Source organism: Gorilla gorilla, chromosome 2 (genome assembly GCF_029281585.2).
Source record: "Gorilla gorilla gorilla isolate KB3781 chromosome 2, NHGRI_mGorGor1-v2.1_pri, whole genome shotgun sequence".
Classification (NCBI taxonomy): domain Eukaryota; kingdom Metazoa; phylum Chordata; class Mammalia; order Primates; family Hominidae; genus Gorilla; species Gorilla gorilla.
Window position 1 is genome coordinate 58,889,149 of NC_086017.1, and position 21,503 is coordinate 58,910,651.

At 49.8% G+C, this 21,503-nt stretch overlaps 3 protein-coding genes across 10 annotated transcripts in view; 1 reads left to right on the forward strand and 2 right to left on the reverse strand.

Moving 5' to 3' along the window:
• The first annotated feature begins 71 nt into the window (after window positions 1-71).
• NDUFAF3 (NADH:ubiquinone oxidoreductase complex assembly factor 3) lies at window positions 72-1,765 on the forward strand. 2 transcript variants are annotated; one of them, XM_004034117.5, is made up of 5 exons: window positions 72-698; window positions 823-1,015; window positions 1,179-1,245; window positions 1,353-1,453; window positions 1,533-1,765. In XM_004034117.5, exons 1-5 carry the CDS (start codon window positions 622-624, stop codon window positions 1,647-1,649), a joined length of 555 nt encoding a protein of 184 aa, XP_004034165.1. In that variant the 5' UTR covers window positions 72-621; the 3' UTR covers window positions 1,650-1,765. The 2 variants fall into 2 exon arrangements, with proteins under 2 accessions (XP_004034165.1, XP_063559861.1); XM_063703791.1 differs by having other exon boundaries at window positions 104-261.
• An 895-nt stretch (window positions 1,766-2,660) lies between these two features.
• Window positions 2,661-8,189, reverse strand: IMPDH2 (inosine monophosphate dehydrogenase 2). Of its 2 annotated transcripts, XM_055382401.2 has the most exons (15): window positions 7,735-7,931; window positions 7,236-7,284; window positions 6,909-7,010; window positions 6,726-6,800; window positions 6,185-6,391; window positions 5,435-5,522; window positions 5,162-5,361; window positions 4,994-5,084; window positions 4,799-4,894; window positions 4,470-4,541; window positions 3,601-3,744; window positions 3,372-3,516; window positions 3,135-3,278; window positions 2,971-3,054; window positions 2,661-2,880 (listed from the first exon to the last, which is right to left on the reverse strand). In XM_055382401.2, exons 1-15 carry the CDS (start codon window positions 7,830-7,832, stop codon window positions 2,859-2,861), a joined length of 1,617 nt encoding a protein of 538 aa, XP_055238376.2. In that variant the 5' UTR covers window positions 7,833-7,931; the 3' UTR covers window positions 2,661-2,858. The 2 variants fall into 2 exon arrangements, with proteins under 2 accessions (XP_055238376.2, XP_004034155.1); XM_004034107.4 differs by lacking the exon at window positions 4,470-4,541 and having other exon boundaries at window positions 7,735-8,189.
• The window catches only part of QRICH1 (glutamine rich 1), a 63,883-nt gene continuing 50,568 nt past the window's right edge, over window positions 8,189-21,503 (reverse strand). For all 6 annotated transcript variants that reach the window (XM_004034113.5, XM_019023098.3, XM_019023094.3 and 3 more), the window contains 4 exons: window positions 11,604-11,712; window positions 11,106-11,257; window positions 10,667-10,757; window positions 8,189-9,124 (listed from right to left, as the gene is read on the reverse strand). In XM_004034113.5, coding sequence (XP_004034161.1) covers window positions 8,932-9,124; window positions 10,667-10,757; window positions 11,106-11,257; window positions 11,604-11,712 — 545 coding nt within the window. In that variant the 3' untranslated portion in view covers window positions 8,189-8,931. The remainder of the gene's footprint in view (window positions 9,125-10,666; window positions 10,758-11,105; window positions 11,258-11,603; window positions 11,713-21,503) is intronic.

Below are 21,503 nucleotides of genomic sequence, written 5' to 3' on the forward strand. Positions count from 1 at the left end.
AGCCATTTTAAGGAGAAACCACCTGGCCACGCCCCCTAGAGAACCCGAGAAGCCAATCCACGCTCGGCCACGCCCCTCTCCGCGCGCTGCGGAGAGGCCAACGGTCGCGCGGGTGACGGTTAGGGCGGGGCGTGCTTCCGCGTCTAGCCGGAGAAACTTGAGCCGGCTGCCCCGCCCACGGTGCCCGAAGCCCCAAAGGCTGGAATTAGGGGCTAGAAGTCTGGCACCCACCGCCTGGCCAGGTGTTCGGGACGCGACCAGGTGGGCGGCCGCCCCGCCTCGGGAGCGCGGCTTAATAGCTGAGAGCCCGGGGGCCAGGCCGCGGCTGCGGCCCAGGCAACGCCCTGAGGGCGGCCACGCTGCCAGGTGTTCCACTCCCCCGGGACTATGGGCAAGGGCCCGGGGCAGGGAGGGCGGCAGGTGCTGACACTGGAGCTGCGCCGGAGGTCGGGGAACTCGGCCTCCTAAGACAGAGGACACTCGCCTGCTGGGCCGGTCGAGCTGTGCGGTGCCCTCCGGGACGCAGGGGGCGCTGCAGCCACGCTGGGTCAGGCTCCGCAGGGCTCTCCTAACCCGGGGACTAACGGCGCCGGTGACGACTTCGCCGCGCGTTGGTCAGCCATGGCCACCGCTCTCGCGCTACGCAGCTTGTACCGAGCGCGACACTCGCTGCGCTGTCTGCCCGTTGAGCTTCCCTGGTGAGCTTGGACCCCGCGCCCTCGACCATCCAGCCCCCTAGGGCCGGCGACTGCCAGCCCAGCACCTTCCGGCCTCTCGGGCTGCCCGGCCCGGCCCCGCGCCCCTGACCCTTTTCCTCCGCAGGGCCCCGCGGCGAGGGCATCGGCTCTCGCCGGCGGATGACGAGCTGTATCAGCGGACGCGCATCTCTCTGCTGCAACGCGAGGCCGCTCAGGCAATGTACATCGACAGCTACAACAGCCGCGGCTTCATGATAAACGGAAACCGCGTGCTCGGCCCCTGCGCTCTGCTCCCGCACTCGGTGGTGCAGTGGAACGTGAGTCCTGGCCCGCAGTGTGGAAACTGAGGCCCAGAGTCACAGGCCCTCACCCTGCTTGGTCCCTGCAAACTTGGCATTCCTCTGTCTCCTCCTGTAGTGGATGGAGGTGGGGAGAGGCTGCGTGGATTTGTCGTATTAAATGTGCCTCCTCCCTGCACAGGTGGGATCCCACCAGGACATCACCGAAGAGAGCTTTTCCCTCTTCTGGTTGCTGGAGCCCCGGATAGGTACTGGGGGAGGGGAGGGAGAACAGAGGTGTTCTGGGCCCCAAAAGGCGACCCCCACTGCAGCCTCTCAACAGAACTGTAGACTAGCCACACCCACCCTTCCCTAGAGATCGTGGTGGTGGGGACTGGAGACCGGACCGAGAGGCTGCAGTCCCAGGTGCTTCAAGCCGTGAGGCAGCGGGGCATTGCTGTGGAAGTGCAGGACACGGTGAGTCCCGGGACTGGGGCATGCTGCGGGGAGCACAGGCCTGGCGCTAGACAGGCTGATGCTGGCCTTTTCTTTGCAGCCCAATGCCTGTGCCACCTTCAACTTCCTGTGTCATGAAGGCCGAGTAACTGGAGCTGCTCTCATCCCTCCACCAGGAGGGACTTCACTTACATCTTTGGGCCAAGCTGCTCAATGAACCGCCAGGAACTGACCTGCTGACTGCACTCTGCCAGGCTTCCCAATGCTTTCACTCTTATCTACCCTTTGGCACTTATCTTGCTTATCAACATAATAATTTATACACTTCTCCCATTTTGTATCAGGTGTGTTGCTGGCCAGGAGCTGATGGCTCACTGGGCTCTTGGAGGGGAATGTGAAGAAACCAAGGAGTCACTTTTTCATCTAGATTACTTAGAATTCCTTGGCTTTTCAGAAGTCGGGAAGCAGTATGTTTGCCTGTTCTAGACCTACTTGCTCACATGCAGATTTGAGAGCACCTCAACGGCTTTTCTCACAAAATCGCTGATTTTTTTCTTTTTTTGAGATGGAGTCTCGCTGTTGCCCAGGCTGCAGTGCAGTGGCGTGATCTTGGCCCACTACAACCTCCACCTCCTGGATTCAAGTGATTCTCGTGCCTCAGCCTCCTGAGTAGCTGGAATTAGAGGCCCCTACCACTACACTGGGCTTTTTTTTTTTTTTTTTTCTGGAGACGAGTCTTGCTCTTTCGCCAGGGTGGAGTGCCGTGGCACAGTCTCAGCTCACTGCAACCTCCGCCTCCCGGGTTTCAGTGATTCTCCTGCCTCAGCCTCCTGAGTAGCTGGGACTAGAGGTATGCATCACCACGCCCAGCTAATTTTTGTATTTTTAGTAGAGAAAGGGTTTCACCATGTTGGCCAGGATGGTCTCGAACTCCTGACCTCAAGTGATCCACCTGCCTTCCAAAGTGCTGGGATTACAGACGTGAGCCAGTGTGCCTGGCCGAGAGAGATTCAAGTTAGGGAATATATATGTGTGTTGACCTGGTCCTATATGGCCAAGCTATGGGCTAGCAGGATGCCCTGTGTATGCCAGTCCCAGGGCTTGTTCTTTGACCCCTTGGGAGCCAGAGTCAGATGCTCAGTGTGAGACTGAAGCCCCAGGAGCCATAGCTATAGCTATAATCAGCTGTTTTGTGAGCAACGTCAGGAGGAACTTTTTGGACCTGGAACTACCCGCTTCCAGGTCCATGGAGCACATTTATCTCGGGGCCTGAGGCTCCCCCTGGAAATGAGGGTGCTGTTTTTGTGTACATCTGTGGTAGTGGCAGCTACAGAGCCCCACCTGTCTGTTGAAAGATCAGGCATCACTTTTTTCTTTCTAAACTTTTATTGAAAAAAAAAACCGAGGAGGTGTGCTGGATCCCTTTTCAGAAAAGCCGCTTCTCATACCTGCAGGCAGAAGGACCACCTGTGAGGTGAGGGCAGGAGAAAGGAGGCATGAGGTATTGCAGAGGCCCCACCAAGGACTGGGTGACTTACGAATGGAGGCTATGGACGCCACCTTCCACCTGGGCTGAGGACGTTCTCTTCTCAAACTTAAGCTCCCCAGAGTACATCATGGCTCTGAAGAAGGGCAGAGGTCAAATGTGGGTAGCTGGCCCTGGACCAGCCCCTCTACCCATGTCCCAGCTCCCCAAGCTCACCGGACTTGGGTCAAGCTCTTGGCACCAATGTCCTGGCATGAGTGTTGGATGCCAGCAATCAGGTAAGGGACAAATTTGTGGATGGACCCTTTGTCCTGCACAGCACCAGACACCCCCTGGGCCACTTTGATTTTGTCAGCTTCACTGCAGGGAGAGGCAGAGACACAGGCAAGGTCACAGCAGAGATGAGACTGTCAGTGCAGGATTAGGGTGGGGTAACTGGCTTGCCTGTCCCACCTGAAATATCTGTTCTGGCTGCTGAGGTGCTTGTCCATGGCATCGAGAGAACCCATACCGCGATATTTCTTTAGCCGGATCCCATCGGAAAAGAAGTATTCACCAGGGGCCTCAGTGGTGGCAGCCAGGAGAGAGCCCATCATGACTGTGGACAGATGGAGTGCTTGGGTTAGAGCCTAAGCAGCACTAGGGAGGGGTCCCACTGGCCTTCACGGGTACTGGGCCTCACCTGTGGAGGCCCCAAGGGCCAAGGCTTTCGCAATATGACCCACATTTTGGATTCCTCCATCAGCAATGACCGGAACACCAAAGCGCCGTGCATACTCTGACACCTTGTACACTGCTGTTGCTTGGGGCCGCCCACAGGCCAGCACTGTTGAGATGGAGGAACACATGGGTGGATAGGGTTAATGGGGACAGGCAGTGGACCCTGTGGCCATATTTAGGACCCAGGAGCTTTTGGCTACATCTGCATCAGGACTGCAGCTTGGCTGAGGAACAGACATGTCTGGGATGGCTGCTGCCACATCTGCCTTAAATAGTACAAACAGCTGTGCTGACCTCTACTCACCCCCACATGTGCACGTGCATGTGTGCAGTGCCCAGGGCAGCCTCAGGCACATGCAGTCTTAGCAGCCGGGAAAGCCCCCGTCCAGCTGGTATCAGATGGGGCAGGAGTCACCGTGCAGTTAGTCCCCAGAGGCACTGAGGTCAGGCCCAGCCCTTCCTCCCTGAATGGTGGGCAGCTCAGGCAAGATAAGGGCAGTGGTTGTGTAGGAGAGCAGGCTGTGGTTGTGTGGAGCAGGCAGTGGTTGTGTGGGAGAGCAAGAACCACACAAAGGAGTTGGTCCCTGAGCTATGCCTACTGCAGAAGATGTGGGCAGAAAAGGTCCTGCCTAGGGAAGAAGGTCCTGTCCTATCAGCACCCCAGAAGGAAGAGGGAGCTATGTTCTTGAGCACCACCCCCAAACCATGGTCTATGTATCAGTTGGCCTTGCCCACCCATCAGCACCACAAACCCTGGGAGCTACAGCTACGTCAACCAAGCAGCCGGGCAGTGGGCAGCTGGGCCGGGCCAGTGGGCCGGGCTGGACTTACTATAGCAACCCGTGACAGTAGAAGGGCATTTGGGGCTGTGGGACTTTATGTCTGGAGGGATCTTGGGAGCCACTAAATAAAACAAACAGACCAGAGTTTAGAGAAGGTGCAGAGCAGGAGCAAGAAGGCCAGGCTAGGCAAGGGAGTGGCAGGTGATGGATGACAAGACCTTGTCTTGCTTCCAGCCATGTCACCCATCCAAGAGGCCTATTTGGCCCCAGGGTTGCCCCTATTGGAGGGCTCTATTGTCCCCATAAGAGTGCTTAGTTCCAAGGTATGTGGGGCCTGAAACTGGGGTCTCTGTGGGCCCTATCAAAGTATATTCTTACCTTCCTGCGTAATGCAGATGGAGCCACTTCCCATGCCCACCCGCAGGGCATCAACACCTGCATCAATGAGGTTCTTGGCCTGGGCAGCAGTGACCACTACGGTGAAGGAAAGGAAAACGCTCATGTGAAGGTTAAGGTGGGAGCCCAGCTTACCCACTCCCACCACACATTCTTCAGGGCACAATCTTGCCTTACCATTGCCTCCAATGACTTGGAGATTAGGGTATTTGTCTTTGATGTACTTGATCATATTGATCTGGAAGATGGAATTTCCCTGGGAAGAGTCCTAGGACACGAAGTAAGTCTCAGACTGTGATGTGGCAGCTGCCCCTATTGCCCCAACCCACCTGTGTAGCAGCTCACCAAAACCACTACATCCACACCAGCCTGGGCGAGCAAGTCCAGCCTATACTTGTCATCCTCATGAGTGCCAATGGCTGCCCCACACAGCAGCTGTTTCTTGGCATCTTTGGAGGCTAGTGGGTAGTCCCGATTCTTCTTCAGGTCTGTCCGGGCAATGATGGCCACAAGCTCATCATCTTCATTTACAATGGGCAACTTTCCTGTGGTCAGGGCAGGACATGAATCAGCACCCTAGGCATTAGTTCCAGGCCCTTTCCCAGCTCTAGGACTTACCCTTCTTGCTGCGCTGCAGAATTTCATTTGCCTCCTTCAGTGTGATGCCTGCAGGGGCTACCACCAAGTCTTCCCTCTTTGTCATTATCTACGTGGGAGGTGAGATGTGAAGAAGGGCCAGTTATTGACTATGACCAGTTAACTCTTTTCTTTCCTTCCCAAGTAGCTGAGATCACAGGCACGCGCCACCACACCCAACTAATTTTTTGTATTTTTAGTAGAGACGGGGTTTCACCATGTTGGCCAGGCTGGTCTCAAACTCCTAACCTCATGATTTGCCTGCCTCAGCCTCCCAAAGTACTGAGATTACAGGGGTGAAGTTCTGTGGACCACCACGTTCATACATTCACACCCAAAACACCCTTCCTCAAGGGATCCCAATAATTCTTAGCAGTATGGTATTGAGTGAGGGATGAGTAGAAAGGACAACGTGGCACAGGGAGCACCCTCTTACACTATGGAATAAGGAGGACAACACGGGAACAATGGCGAGAAAATCAGGGCAGACCTCAAGCACTGCCCCTACCTTAGGGGTTTAAAAGAACAAAGCATGAATACTAGCAAGCATTTGGGCAGTTTGAAAGCCTCTGGTGGGGAAAGGATGCAGGAACCCAATAAAGGAGTCAGAAACTTGGTTTGACACTCCTTTCCCAGAGAGGAGAGGCTATCAGAGATGTCTTAGACAACAGAAGCCCCTTGTCTTCAACCTGGGCTGCTACAGCTTGGATCTGCTCTGCCAGTGGCACCCACCTCTTCCAAGAAACAGTCATGTTCCTCCTCTTTGAGAAAATCAATGTCCCTGGAGGAGATGATGCCCACCAAGCGGCTCCCCATCCGGCCTGTGTCTGTGATTGGGATACCGCAGAAACCATGCCGGGCCTTGGCCTCAAAAACATCCCGCACGCGATCCTTGGGGCTGAGGACCACAGGGTCTGTGATGAATCCCTGTTCGTATTTCTGGAAAGGGATGGTGAGAAAGGGCACCACATCTTTGAACTACTTTCATCAGGCTCTTGATCTGAAGCATGGGGTCTCTGCTTATCGATCCCTTTGGCAGTGCCACAAGACCAAATCACACCAACACATCTTAGAGACATGGGTAGGCTGGAGGCACTGTCCACCTGGTCTATTGCTGCTGCTTTAAGAAACAGAATCTCAGGGTCTTCTCAGTAACTGAACCCCATGGTGGGAAGAAAGAATACTAAATTAATAGAACAAACCCCTACTCCCACCCCACCCCACCTCAGTGCAATTCCCAGGAGCGCTTGCTAATGATCCTTGCCCTTCTGACCTTCACTTTCCGAACTTCATTGGCCTGGAATTCAGGTGTACAGTTGTGGTGGATGAAGCCAATACCGCCTGTAAGCTACAGGATAAAAAGAGACTACTACTAAGTGACAAGAAGCAGGACTGAATGCCTTTGGGGAAAGGCGATGGAGTCCTTGCTCCTTCCCCCACACCCCATGGGGCTCACCGCCATTGCTATGGCCATCCCAGCCTCTGTGACTGTGTCCATGGGAGAGGAAACCAGTGGGGTCTTAAGAGTGATTTTCTTGGTCAGAGCAGAAGTCAGGTCCTGAGGAGACAAACGTCAACCAGTGTGGGAAAGCATCCCTTACACCTCAAGGTGTTACTGAGTCCCCCACAAAAAGGCACTTTTGTATGACCTGCATGCCAACAAGTAACATGATCCCATAAAATCCACCCCCAAGCCCAATCTGGTGAGTTAGCCCAGAGACCAGGTGACAGTAGCACCTTAGCTCACCTTGATGTTCAGGACCCAATTCCTGATCATACTCACCACCTGGTCTGCAGTGAAGTCGATGTACCCAGGGAGAATGAGAAAGTCACTGCGAGGGAAGGGAGTGAATTGGGAGTAAAGCCCTCAGCTTAGGGCAGCATGAGACTCCATCCCCATGTATCAATCAACCCGTAACGCATGTGAGCAGAGTGGCACTGACAGAGTCTGTGTGTCACAGGCACAGCACAAGGTGGAAATGGGGACAGGGGACCTTTTCTGCCACCGAGCTGTCATCAGTGCTCCTGGCACCCTGACAATTCCATGTGTCTGGAGCATGGAGTCTCCGGCCTGAGATTCCAAGCACTACTGAGATGCTTCTCCGTACCCCAAGCACCGCTCCAGATGTCTCAAAGTGAGCCCCGGAGGTGGGTGGCCAATTCCCGAAACCTGTCCCCCACGCCCACGCCCACGCCCAAGAAGGCTCTTGGAAGCCCCCATCTGGCCTTTTCCCCACGGTGCCGCCCCTCTCTTCGCCCAGGTGAGCCCCATAGGCCCGCACTTGTAGGTGAGGCCGTCTCCGCAGTTGAAGAGCTGCTGTGCTGTGAGTCCGTCGTCTGGCACGTAGGACGTGCCCCCACTAATCAGGTAGTCGGCCATGGCCAACACAGGACACCGCCGCGCGTCTCCCAGGACCGCGCTGCAGAGACCTCTGCCGTCTGGGCCGCGCCAATATAAACCAGCCGATTTCGTCACTGCGCTGCGCGCGACGCTGGCGTCAAGGCGTAGTGCGCGCGGGCGGAACCGACCCGCCTCGCTGCGGCGGGGGCGGAGCTGGCGCTGAAGAAACAGCGCATGCGTACAGCACATAGTGGCCTTGTCACTGAGGAGCTGCGACTTCACGTCCCACCCCACACTCCCCGCAGGACCTCGGCCAGTTCAATTAACAGGCAAGGCTTTACTTCTACTGTCCCGCCGGGCTCCTCCCCAAAATAAAGAGACGTTGTTCACTAACATGTTGAAAAGACGTGCTTGTCATTCTTAATAAACAACTAGAGTAAGAATACATAAGAGAAACAGAGTGGTATCTTTATATGATACACAAGTGTATGTTACAAGAATTCCATCAGGCACAGGAGCCTCAGGTTTTAAGGCCTCAATGTTAGGCCAAAAAAAAAAAAAAGGCATGGTAAAGTTTTTACTTTTACATCTAAAATGTCACTTGTCATAAAGGAGGGTGTAATAGAAATTGTCTTTAATAAATCATAATTGAAGTTCCCCTCATTTTTCTTCCATTAAGATGCTAAGTTTATGTCTGAGCATGAAGAAAGAAAAGAACATCGTTCCCCTGTGGTCAGCAAAGTCTGTCAGCCCAGTGGAAGTCGGCTGGGGAGATTCCCTGCAGGGTCCATCCATCATTAATTCCATCTCTCTTGAAGATGGAAAGGGGCTACATTTCTTTTCACAGTCCAAGCCCTTTCCCCAGGCCCCAGACAAAAAAGAGTCAGCCAGCAACTTTCTAGGACATATGACACTCAAGGAAACCCAGAGCCACCATCGGCTGAGGAGTCTGCCGCAGCAGGTTTATGAAGATGCAAAGGGGGCAAAGTTTTCTTTTATATTTTAAACAGAAGCAGCCTGAAAGGCTTCGTAACTACACCAATAAAAAAAAGAAAAAAAAAAAGGAGGCCTCTTCTTTAGTGTGAAAGTCTGTCTGGTTTTTCCTGGCTGGTTTCTCTTGTGCCATGGCCAAGGCATCTCAGTGCATAGTGCTTGCATTGGCCACTGCGATGGCCTCCTGAATTTCTCTTATCACCAGGATCCGCGTCAGCATTTGTCCCATCTGCTCTCTGCTGATAGGCTGGACTGAGTACCAGATTGGGCTGTTGGGGGCCACCACCGGCTCAGGTGTCAGGTAAAAGGTGTCATTCCGGCCTTTCACACTCTGGGGGCTGAAGAATATGTGGATAAAAGTTGGGTACCACCAATACAACTTCAACCCTCCCACCTTGAACTTCCCAGGCAGATGCTGTCTGCAAACAGTAAGGCCCCAAGTTATTGTGGCACAGCTACTGAATTCCATGCAGCCACCACACACTACATCCTGGTCCTCCTTTGGGACTACTGCAAATCCCCCAAATGTTGGGTTACTTCCCCTCTGCCCCTCCCTCCTTCCCACAAACCAGCTGTGATCCATCACTGACTGCACCAGCCTAGGGCTCTCATGGACTCATGTGAGTCTATCCTTATCCTACTTGAAGCCAGCTTCACTGCTCAAAGCGTCTATCTCCAAGTCTTTGCGCATTTTTTTTTTTTTTTTTTGAGATGGCGTCTTGTCTCCAGGCTGGAGTGCAGTGGGGTGATCTCAGCTCACTGCAATCTCCGCCCCCTTGGTTGAAGCGATTCTCCTGCCTCAGCCTCCGGAGTAGCTGGAACTATAGGCACGAGCCACCAAGCCCAGCTAATTTTTGTATTTTTTAGTAGAGATGGGGTTTTTCCATGTTGGCCAGGCTGGTCTCGAACTCCTGACCTCAGGTGATCCACCCACCTTGGCCTCCCAAAGTGCTTGGATTACAGGCGTGAGCCACAGTGCCCGGCCTCATGTTGTGTTTTCTACCCAATAATGATGGCCATTACACTGGGGCCCTAAACTTGGGTTCACTCCCATCCCCCGAACTGTGCTGTACCTCTATTAAGTACTTGGCATGCTGTATCCTCTAACAGTTATTCATCCATCCATTCAAGATTTATTCAAGGGTTACTAGTGCCAGGTCAGCACTAGGTGCTGATATTTAAAAAAATGGGCAGGAAAAGTATTTCCTACCCATGGAGCTTACAGACAGGAGGGGACACAGGTAGCAATTAAAGTTAAACAAATACAAAATAAAAAACAGTGATAAGTGCTACCGAGGAAACAGTCACAGGGAAGAGGTGGGGAATCTGGAAATGCTTCCCTGATAAGCTGTGTTTAAGTTGTGAAGAGGCATAATATGATGTCCTTGAGTGGAGAGGAGCTAGTGTGGCTAGGGAACTAAGAGCTCCACAGACATGAGGTTAGCAAGGGGGAGTGCATCAAAGGAGTTGTCTGCCATAAAAGAATTACTATGTAATGAGAAACCATTGAAGGGGCAAAAGGGAGAAAAAGCTGAGAGGAGTCTCACCTAGATTAATGGTGGCAGTGACAAAAGGTCAAGGTCAGGAAGCAGGGCCATGCTCAATATATGATGAAGGTAGATTCTCTGTACCTTCATACCCTTTTCATGAAAGGTGACTGTAGGGACCTGGGACCCCTTTTTCTATCAGTGCTAGGCACATCACACACCTTTGGAAAGCCAGAGCAAGGCTGCTTCTAAATTTAGCTTTCTGGAAGTGTTTTTACTTGGTTTGGGACTACAGAATGCCTCTCCCCTATGATAAGTGATCACACAAGTGAGCATGCACACGCATACACACACACGCACACACATGGACAGCAAGTCACAATAAAGCCTCACCATTTGAAGAGGTAGAAATCATAGAGCTTGATGGGACATCTCAATGGATTCTCTGGATTTTCCGTCTGTTCTGCATACATGTCATCTGTAACTATAAAACACACATCCCCACCACCACAGACCTGGCATCAGACTTCCTTACCTCAGGCCCAGATCAGGAACCTTAGGCTTTCAGCCAGCCCAACTAGGAAATACAGGGTCGGGGGACGGAAGGTATGAGGCATGGGCAGTGACTACTAAGGGAAGAGGCAGCTATTCTGTCTGGGGCTTCTCTGCTTCTAGGAGGAAAGTTTGGAATTTTTGGCTGGGGAGAAGGGAGTGGAGAATTTTATCCAGCAAATCCCAACCTTTACACTTATCACTAGCCTCACAGACACAAGGGCAGGAGAGGGCAGGACAAGTAGCACCTGTTTTTGCCATCCCTGCCTCCTTTCCCTACCTTTCTGGCCAGTCTGGTGTATTCCAAGGGCCTTCAAGTACCGGATACTCGTGCTTTTATCCTTGGGATTAGAGGGGTTCTTCTTTGTCTGTCGCAAGACCTTGGAGAAGGCCAGCTTCATGTGCTGGTCCACTGTCTTCAATAGGAAGTACCTGGATCACAAGTAAAATGCAAGGCAGAGGGAGGGGTGCCGGGAGGATACCATGACTCATCCTCTGCCCACTGGTGCTTCAGAGGAGCCACTGCCCACATTCCCAAGATCTGGGCAGGCCCGTACCCAAGCAGTGTCCAGTGCAGGAGCCACATCAAGATGGATGGTAGGGGTCTGGCAAGGATGTTTGCCTCACTGGTTACCAAATAAAATGCAGCCAAGTGGGGTTAGGGCTTTCAGTAGCCCAGTTTCTCAAATATATGTCAGAGGAATTCAGAAGGCCTCTTGGATAGTTTCCACACTCTTCACTGGACAGATGCCAGCAGTGGAGCCTCTAGAACACTTACTTGGTATTAAAGAACATGAGGGTGGTCAGCAAGGTGGAGGGGGAGTGAGCCCCAAGCTGCTTGCACTCCCATAGCATCTCCTCAGTCACGTGGCTGGGCAAGACATAGCCTAGGAGGAACAGAGTACTGTCACAACAAGAGGATGGCAGGTGGTCTCTCAAAGGCACAATATGGGATGTGTGAAGCATAAGGACCACACACGAGTATAAATTTCATCAGGGGACTCTCCCTAAAGTGTGGCAAAAATCATCTGGAAAGTTTCTTAAAACACAGATAGCTGGGTCCCAATCTGTTTCTGAGGTGGAACCTGATGATGAGCACTTCTAACACCACACTTGAGAACCACAGCCTTACATGATTGTTGTTACCCTCTAATCCAAGGCTAACACAGGGCAAAAAGACTGCCCTCAGAGACAGTGAAGTACAGAAAACTATAAACCAAACTCTATATACATGCATACTTCTCTGAGAGTGTACAGAGCTTTGCATATTTTCAAAGGTGGTCCAGGACCCAAAGAACTGGCATGCACGCCCGTTTGCCCTTACCAAGTCTTCTCTCATCTCAACTGTCTCTAAAAAGCAAGGCCGGCCAGGCGCAGTGGCTGATGCCTGTAATCCCAGCACTTTGGAAGGCCAAGGCGGGTGGATCACGAGGTCAGGAGATTGAGACCATCCTGGCCAATATGGTGAAACCCCATCTCTACTAAAAACACAAAAAATAGCCGGGTGTGGTGGCGGGCTCCTGTAGTCCCAGCTAATCGGGAGGCTGAGACAGGAGAATGGTGTGAACCCAGGAGGTGGAGCTTGCAGTGAGCCAAGATTGCACCACTGCACTCCAGCCTCGGCAACAGAGCGAGACTCCCATCTCAAAAACAAAAAAAACAAAACAAAACAAAAAAAACAAAAAACAAAAAAAAAAAACGGCTATTGTCATTTCTTCTCTAGATAAAGAGACTGATACTCCTTGGGGGATTTTATTATTATTATTATTATTAGCTAAGATACAGGGTCTCTTCTACAATATTTATCTTTTTTAAAAAAAGGAAGACCAGGCATGGTGGCTCACGCTTGTAATCCCAGAACTTTGGGAGGCTGAGGTGGGAGAATTGTTTGAGCCCAAGAGTTGAAGACCAGCCTGGGCAACATAGCCAGACCTCATCTCCACTACAAATCAAAAAAATTAGTCGTGTGATGGTGCACATCTGTGATCCCAGCTACCAGGGAGGCTGAGGTGGGAGGATTCCTTGGGCCTGGGAGGTCAAGGCTGCAGTGAGCCGTGATTGCACCACTGTACTTAAGCCTGGGTGACAGAGTGTGATCCTGTCTCAAAAAAAAAAAAAAAAAAGGAAAAAAAGAGATGGGGTTTCGCTCTGTCACCCAAGCTAGAGTACAGTGACACAATCATAGCTAACTGCAGCCTTGAGCTCTTGGGCTCAAAGACTCCTCCTGCCAGTTTCCTGAGCAGTTAGAAATACAGGCGTGAACCACCACGCCTAGCCAATATGCCAGTATTTGAACTATTACAAGATCCCCCCCACAGGGCTGGTGTTACTGTAAGACCCTGGTTCATAAGTGAACCCAGAGCTAGGCACAGGCAAAGGTCAATAATGTGAATAAGAGCCCTGGTCAGCCAGGTCTGCACCAAAGAAAGATGACATTTGAATGACCACCAAGCCCCTTCATGTGCTGAAGTCAGTCAGTATGCACATGTTTGTGCACTGGGTACATAATGAGATAGGAGCAGGCAACAGTATTCTCCTGCAGGGTTTCGGGATTCTCCAAGCAAGCACAGTGTGTGACACTTCCTGGAAGCAGAAAAAAGAACATTCTGCCCGATACACTCCTCTTCTGTGTTCTATGCTCTTGCCAGAACAAAGCTGGCTCTCTAATAGTGCATTTCCATCTCTTTAAGGCAGTTCTGACTCTATTTTTTGTCTACTTTTCGGCTATTTTGTGACCCAGTGGCAATGGGAAAAGCTTTTCTGCTCTTAGACATATCTGAAGCCCCCAAGATCCAGGATGAGTAGAAAACAGCCCTTCTCAGCAAAGAAGGATTCAAGGAATCCTCCCACCTCAGCCTCCCTGGTAGCTGGGATCACAGGTGTGCACCATCACACTCGATTAATTTTTTTGATTTTTAGTGGAGATGAGGTCTCGCTATATTGCCCAGGCTGGTCTTCAAATCTTGGGCTCAAGCAATTCTCCTACCTCGGCCTACCAAAGTTCTGGGATTATAGGCGGGAGCCACCACGCCTGGCCTTCCTTTTTTTAAAAAAATTATTTTTCTCCTGGGAACAATTATTGCCATACTTTGGCATGTTCCACTTCTCTGGGTTCGCTCTGCCACTTGCTCCCTCTGATGTCACTTCCCTAATTTTATTCTCTTCTCTACAATTTGTAATAAACTTGGCTGGGTGTGGTTACTCATGTCTATAATCTCAGCACATTGGGAAGCCAAGGTAGGAGGACTGCTTGAACCCAGGAGTTCAAGACCAGCCTGGGCAACATAGGGAGACCCTGTCAATACAAAAACCTTAAAAAAAAACAAAAAACAGCTGAGTGCAATGGCTTCAGCCTGGGTCCCAGCCCGAGCCCAACAGGGTGAGGCAGCAGTGAACTATGATCACGACATTGTACTCCAGCCTGGGAGACAAAGCAAGACCCTTTAAGAAAAAGTAAAATAGCCTGGGCATGGTGGCTCATGGGTGTAACCTTGGGAGGCCACGGCAGGTGGATCACTGGAACCTAGGAGTTTGAGACCAGCCTAGACAACATGGCAAAACCCCATTTCTACAAAAAAAAATACAAAAACTAGCCAGGTGTGGTGGTATGCACCTGTAGTCCCAGCTACTTGGGAAGCTGAGAGGTAGAAGGATTGCTTCAGCCCAGGAGGTAGAGGCTGCAGTGAGGCAAGATTGTGCCACTGCACTCCAGCCTGGGAAACAGAGCAAGACCCTGTCTCAAAACAAAAAAATAAATCAAAATAAAATAAAACAGACTCTATTGACTGAGGGCCAGGGCTCCTAGCACGGAAGTAAGGGGCAATAGATAAAAAAAACCTAGGTATTAGCCTTATAGTTCTGAATCTGAACTACAGGCACCAAAATGATGTATTTTATCTTTAAAAACAATTTCTAGTTCTGCCCACTGAAGATCCTAGAAACAAAGACCAATCTAGGAACAATAAGCACCCCTGGCATACAGAGTAAGGCACTGAAATACCATTCCCCAATAAAAGGAACCAGGCTCCAGAACTGAAGGATTCTACACTAGAACAAGAAATGTCCAAGATGGGACTGAAACATTCTGTGAAATCAGAAATCAAGAAAGACAACTAGGGTCATGTCAAAAGGACTTACGGGTCAATTTAAAGAGGCTTCTAATGGCCAATGATGGGACATTTGTGCATCAGTAAAGATGACTGCAATCAGCTGAATCTCATTAAATATGTTTAAATCTGTAAGTTCACAATGACTCTTAAAACAAGAAAACCTTAATTGGACATCACTGAGAGAAGATGATGAACTAACTCATTTTTGTGAAAACTGGCTAAGCAAAGAAAAAACAAAAAAAAAAACAGCTGTTAACCCTTCCTCTTCTATACAATCTATACCATTATGAACCCAAAGAGTTAAAGAGGGAAAGTTAGGGCCAGGAACAGTGGCTCATGCCTGTAACCCCAGTACTTTGGGAGGCCGAGGTGTGCGGAATGCCTAAGCTCAGGAGTTCGAAACCAGCCTGGGCAACATGGCAAAACCCCATCTCTACAAAAAATACAAAAATTAGCCAAGCATGATGGCATGTGCCTATGGCCCCCAGCTACACGGAGGGCTGAGGTCGGAGGATCGCTTGGGCCCAGGAGGTTGAGGCTACAGGCTACAGTGAGCCGTGTTCCCATCACTGCAATCCAGCCTGGGTGATAAATCGAGACCCCCGTCTCTTAAAAAAAAAAAAAAAAAAAAAAGGAAAGTTTATATTCCAAGTAATTATGAAGTAATAATAACATTAGAATACTGTTTTGCAACCCATAAAGAATCAGTGGATTCAGACATTATGGGCACTGTGATCAAAGAAAGGCCAACTATGAAGTAATCTTGCCAAAAACAAAACAAAACAAAAAATCCGGAATCAATCTGAATATTCAATTACCAATCAATTGTAGATACATGGGGAAAACAGAACATGTTAAACTACACCACAGAGTGCAATCAGCAAAAATCAGACTGTGTGACAATTTCAAAGGCTAGTTTCTTCCATGAATATACTGTAAGACAAAAGAGAGGGGGGCAATTAAGATGAACAGTAAATATTAAGGCCAGGCAAGGTGGCTCATACCTGTAACCTAGCACTTTGGGAGGCTGAGGCAGGCGGATTGCCTGAGCTCAAGAGTTCGCGACCAGCGCGGCCAACATGGTGAAACCCCGTATCAACTGAAAATACAAAAATTAGCTGGGCGTGGTGGCAGGCGCCCGTAGTCCCAGCTACTCGGGAGGCTGAGGCAGGAGAATCACTTGAACCCAGGAGGCGGAGGTTACAGTGAGCGAGATTGCACCACTGAACTCCAATCTGGGCAAGAGAGAGAGACTCTGTATCCAAAAAAAAAAAAAAAGGCCAGGGGGCGGGCAGATCACAAGGTCAGGAGTTCCACACCAGCCTGACCTGGTGAAATCCCATCTCTACCAGACATATAAAAATTAGCTGGGTGTGATGGTGCGCGCCTGTAATCCCAGCTACTCAGGAGGCTGAGGCAGAAGAATTGCTTGAACTTGGGAGGCGGAGGTTGCAGTGAGCCAAGATCAAGCCTCCGTCTCAAGAAAAAACAAAAACAAAAACACAACAGCCAATTTCAATATGTAGACTTAATTTTGACCTTGATTCAGATAAATCAAAATAATGAAATTTATAAGACTATTAAAAATTTTAATAAAGGGTAGATTTTTTTTTTTTAAATGGAGTCTCGGTCTGTTGCCCAGGCTAGAGGGCAGTGGCGCAATCTCGGCTCACTGCAAGCTCAGCTCCCGGGTTCACACCATTCTCCTGCCTCAGCCTCCAGAATAGCTGGGACTACAGGCCCACCATGCCCAGCTAATTTTTTTGTATTTTTAGTAGAGACAGGACTTCACCGTGTTAGCCAGGATGGTCTCGATCTCCTGACCTCATGATCCACCCACTTCGGCCTCCCAAAGTGCTGGGATTACAAGCACGAGCCACTGCCCCAGCCTAATAAAGGGTAGATTTTAATTACATTATGGATTTACCTTTTTTGTTGATTTCTTTAATTATTATTATTTTTTTGAGACTGAGTCTTGCACTGTTGCCTGGGCTGGAGTGCAATGGTGTGATCTCGGCTCACTGCAAACCCCGCCTCTCCTGGGTTCAAGTGATTCTCCTGCCTCAGCCTCCCGAGTAGCTGGGATTACAGGCTCCCACCACCACACCCGGCTAATTTTTGTAATTTTTTTAGTAGAGATGGGGTTTCACCATAATTGGCCAGGCTGGTCTCGAACTCCTGACCTCGTGGTCGGCCCACCTCAGCCTCACAAAGTGCTGGGAATTCAGGCGTGAGCCACTGTGCCCAACCATTTTTTAAAATTATTTTTTAAAGTATGAGCCGGGCTCCGCAGTTCACGCCTGTAATCCTAGCACTTTGGGGGTTGAGGCAGGTGGATCACCTGAGGTTAGAGGTTCAAGACAAGCCTGGGCAACACAGTGAAACCTCGTCTCTACTAAAATACAAAAAATTATCCGGGTGTGGCAACATGCGCCTGTAGTCCCAGCTACTTGGGAGGCTGAGGCAGAAGAACTGCTTGAATCCAGGAGCCAGAGGTTGCAGTGAGCCAAGATCGTGCCACTGCACTCCAGCCTGGAAGACAAAGTGAGACTCCATCTCAAAAAAATAAATAAATAAATAAATAAAAAGTTAGTATTAAAAGACATAACCGGGCCAGGCGCGGTGGCTGACGCCTATAATCCCAGGGCTTTGGGAGGCTGAGGTGGGTGGATCACCTGAGGTCAGGAGTTCAAGACCAGCCTGGCCAACATGGTGAAACTCCATCTCTACTAAAAATATAAAAATTATCCAGGTGTTGTGGCACACGCCTGTAATCCCAGCTACTAGGGAGGCTGAGGCAGGAGAATCGCTGGAACCTGGCAGACAGAGGTTGCAGTGAACCGAGATCGTGTCATTGCACTCCAGCCTGGGCGACAGAGTGAGAATCTGTCTCAAATAAATAAGTAAATAAATAAATAAATAAGTAAGTATGATAGGCTGGGCCCGGTGGCTCATGCCTGAAATCCCAGCACTTCGGGAGGCCGAGGCGGGCCGATCACTTGAGGCCAGAAGTTCGAGACCAGCCTCGACAGGTGCCTGTAATCCCAGCTACTCGGAGGCTGAGGCACGATAATTTCTTGAACCCGGGAGGTGAAGGTGGTAGTGTGCTGAGATTGCACCACTGCACTCCAGCCTAGGCAACACAGAGACTCCATCTCAAAAAAAAAAAAAAAAAGTATGGATAAAGTATCTGGAATTTACTTCCAATACAGGAGAGGGGAAACAGGTGGTGGTATACATAAGGTTTAAAATGGAAAAAATAAACTTAAAAACAAACAAAAACAAACAAAAAGGAATTAAACAGCAACAGGCCAGGCTCGGTGGCTCATGCCTGTAATCCCAGCACTTTGGGAGGCTGAGGCAGGCGGATCACTTTAGGTCAGGAGTTTGAGACCAGCCTGGCCAACATGGTGAAACCCTGTCTCTACTAAAAATACAAAAAAATTAGCTGGGCGTGGTGGCACATGCCTGTATTCCCAGCTACTTGGGAGGCTGAGGCACGAGAATCACTTGAACCCCAGAGGCGGAGGTTGAAGTCAGCCGAGATCATACCACTGCACTCCAGCCTGGGCAATAGAGCGAGACTCCGTCTCAAAAGCCAAAAAACAGCAACAAAAAAAGATTTGCCATGGAAAATGGGTACATGGGGGAATTCATTAATCTATTGTTTATTTTATTTATGTTTGAAACTTCCATAATAACAGACTGAAAAGTGAAGTCTGCATATCCATACTTGGCTTGAAAACTTCCAAATTATGTAGAGTGATGTAGTCACTCATGTCTCTGTTCCAACAATAGCCCTCCCTTGTAATACTCTTAACACTTTCCATTCCTTTGTGTTCTGTTCTTCAAAGTACTTAAATTGCTAGGCGCAGCAGCTCATGCCCGTAATCCCAGCTCTTAGGGAGGCAGAGGTGGGAGGATAGCTGGAGCCCAGGAGTTGGAGACCTGCCTGGGCAATATAGCGAGACCTTGCTCTCTACAAAAAAGGAGGGGGAAAAAAAGACAAAGTACTAGAGTTAACTTACTTATTTATACACTGTCTCGCCTTACTATAGTGCAAGCTCCATTTTCTTCACTGCTGTATTATATTCTCCGGCACCTAGCAGACTGCCTGGCACATAGTAGGCACTCAAAAAATTTGTCTAACCAGTAAGTTTCTTTTTTAAGGGTAAAGCAGCATACATTTTAATAAATGTATTTTATTAAATTAAACAGGGATTAAAACTCGGATATTTGTGTGAACACAAGTTTTAAACTTCTCTGAATGTCAAGGAATGCAACTGCTGCATCATAAGGCAACAATGTTTACTTTTGTAAGAAACTGCCAAATTGTCTTCCAAAGTGGTTGTGTCTTTTTGCATTTCCACAAGCGATAAATGACATGTTACTCCCTATCTGTGTCAGCATTTGGTGCTGTCAGTGTTTTGAATTTCTGCGATTCTAATAAATGTACAGTAGTATTTCATTACTTCAATTTGCAACTCTCTGATGACACCTGATGAGAGCATCTTTTTTTTTGGAGACAGAATCTCATTCTGTTGCCCAGGCTGGAGTGCAGTGGCAAGTGATCTTGACTCAGTGCAACCTCCACCTCCTGGGTTCAAGTGATTTTCTTGCCTCAGCCTCCCAAGTAGCTGGGATTATAGGCACGTGCCACCACACCCAGCTAATTTTTGTACTTTTTTTAGTAGATATGGGTTTCCCCATATTGGCCAGCCTGGTCTTGAACTCCCGACCTCAAGTGATGCACCCGCATTTGGCCTCCTAAAGTGCTAGGATTACAGACGTGAGCCACCGCACCCAGCCCATCTTTTCATATACTCATGTGTCATCAATGCATTTTCTTTGGTGAGGTATCTGGTCAGATATTTAATATGTGTGTGTGTGTGTTTTATTTTTTGGTAGAGATAGGATCTCACCATGTTGCCCAGGCTGGTCTTGAACTCCTGGGCTCAAGCAATCCTCTCACCACGGCCTCCCGAAATGCTGGTATTACAGGTGTGAGCTACCAGGCCCAGCCTAGACATTTATTATGAATGAGATGGGGGTCTCACTTTGTTGACCAGGCTGGTCCCAAACTCCTGGACTCAACTGATCCTCCCACCTCGGTCTCCCAAAGTGCTAGGATTATGGGTGTGAGCCACTGCAACCAGCTGCTAGTCCTTTTTTTTTTTCTGAGACAGAGTCTCACTCTGTCACCCAGGCTGGAGTGGAGTGGCGTGGTCTCAGCTCACTGCAACCTCTGCCTCCCTGGTTCAAGCAATTCTCCCGCCTCAGCTTCCCGAGTAGCTGGGACTACAGGCACATACCACCACGTCCAGTTAATTTTTTGTATTTAGTAGAGACGGGGTTCAGTGTTAGCCAGGATGGTCTCGATCTCCTGATATCATGATCTACCTGCCTCAGCCTCCCAAAGCTCTGGGATTATCTGGGATTACAGGTGTGAACCACCGCGCCTAGCCAATTTTTTGTATTTTAATAGAGACAATGTTTTATGTGTTGGCCAGGCTGGTGTCGGACTCCTGCTCTCAAGTGATCCACCTGCCTCGGTCTCCCAAAGTGTTGGGATTACAGGCGTGAGCCACCGTGCCCAGACTGTGTTGTTTTTTTTTTGGGCCGGAGTGGGGGGGCGGGTGGCACGGGGCAGACTCTTGCTCTGTCGCCCAGGCTGGAGTGCAGTGGCACGATCTCAGCTCACTGCAAGCTCTGCCTCCCAGGTTCATGCCATTCTCCTGCCTCAGCCTCCCGAGTAGCTGGGACTGCAGGCACCCGCCACCACACCCAGCTAATTTTTTGTATTTTTTAGTAGAGACGGGGTTTCACCGTGTTAGCCAGGATGGTCTCGATCTCCCGACCTTGTGATCCACATGCCTCGGCCTCCCAAAGTGCTGGAATTATAGGCATGAACCACTGCGCCCAGCCAAAGACACACAGGAATCTTAAAGGCATATTGCTAAATGAAAGTAACAAATCTGAAAAGGCCACATGCCGAATTATTCCAACTATATGACATTCTGGAAAAGGCAAAACTGTGAAGATAGTAAAAACATCAGTGGTTTCCAGGGTATCTGGGGGAGGGAGGGATAAACAGGTGAAAAGGTTTTTTTTTTTTTTTTTTTGAGACGGAGTCACGCTCTGTCACCAGGCTGGAATGCAGTGGCGCAATCTTAGCTCACCACAACCTCCGACTCCCTGGTTCAAGCGATTCTCCTACCTCAGCCTCCCGTGTAGCTGGGATTACAGGTACCTGCCAACACACCTGGCTAATTTTTGTATTTTTAGTAGAGATGGGGTTTCACCATGTTAGCCAGGCTGGTCTTGAACTCCCAATATTCAGTGATCAGCCCATCTCTGCCTCCCAAAGTGCTGAGATTACAGGTGTGAGCCACCATGCCTGGCCCAGAAGAGGTATTTTTTAGGGCAGTGAACATTCTATATGACACCATGATGGTGATACATGTCATCATACATTCATCAAAACTCAGAATGTACAACAGATACAGAATGTAAACCAGAACGTACAACACAATAATATAGTTCATAGCACTATGAACTATAGTTAACAA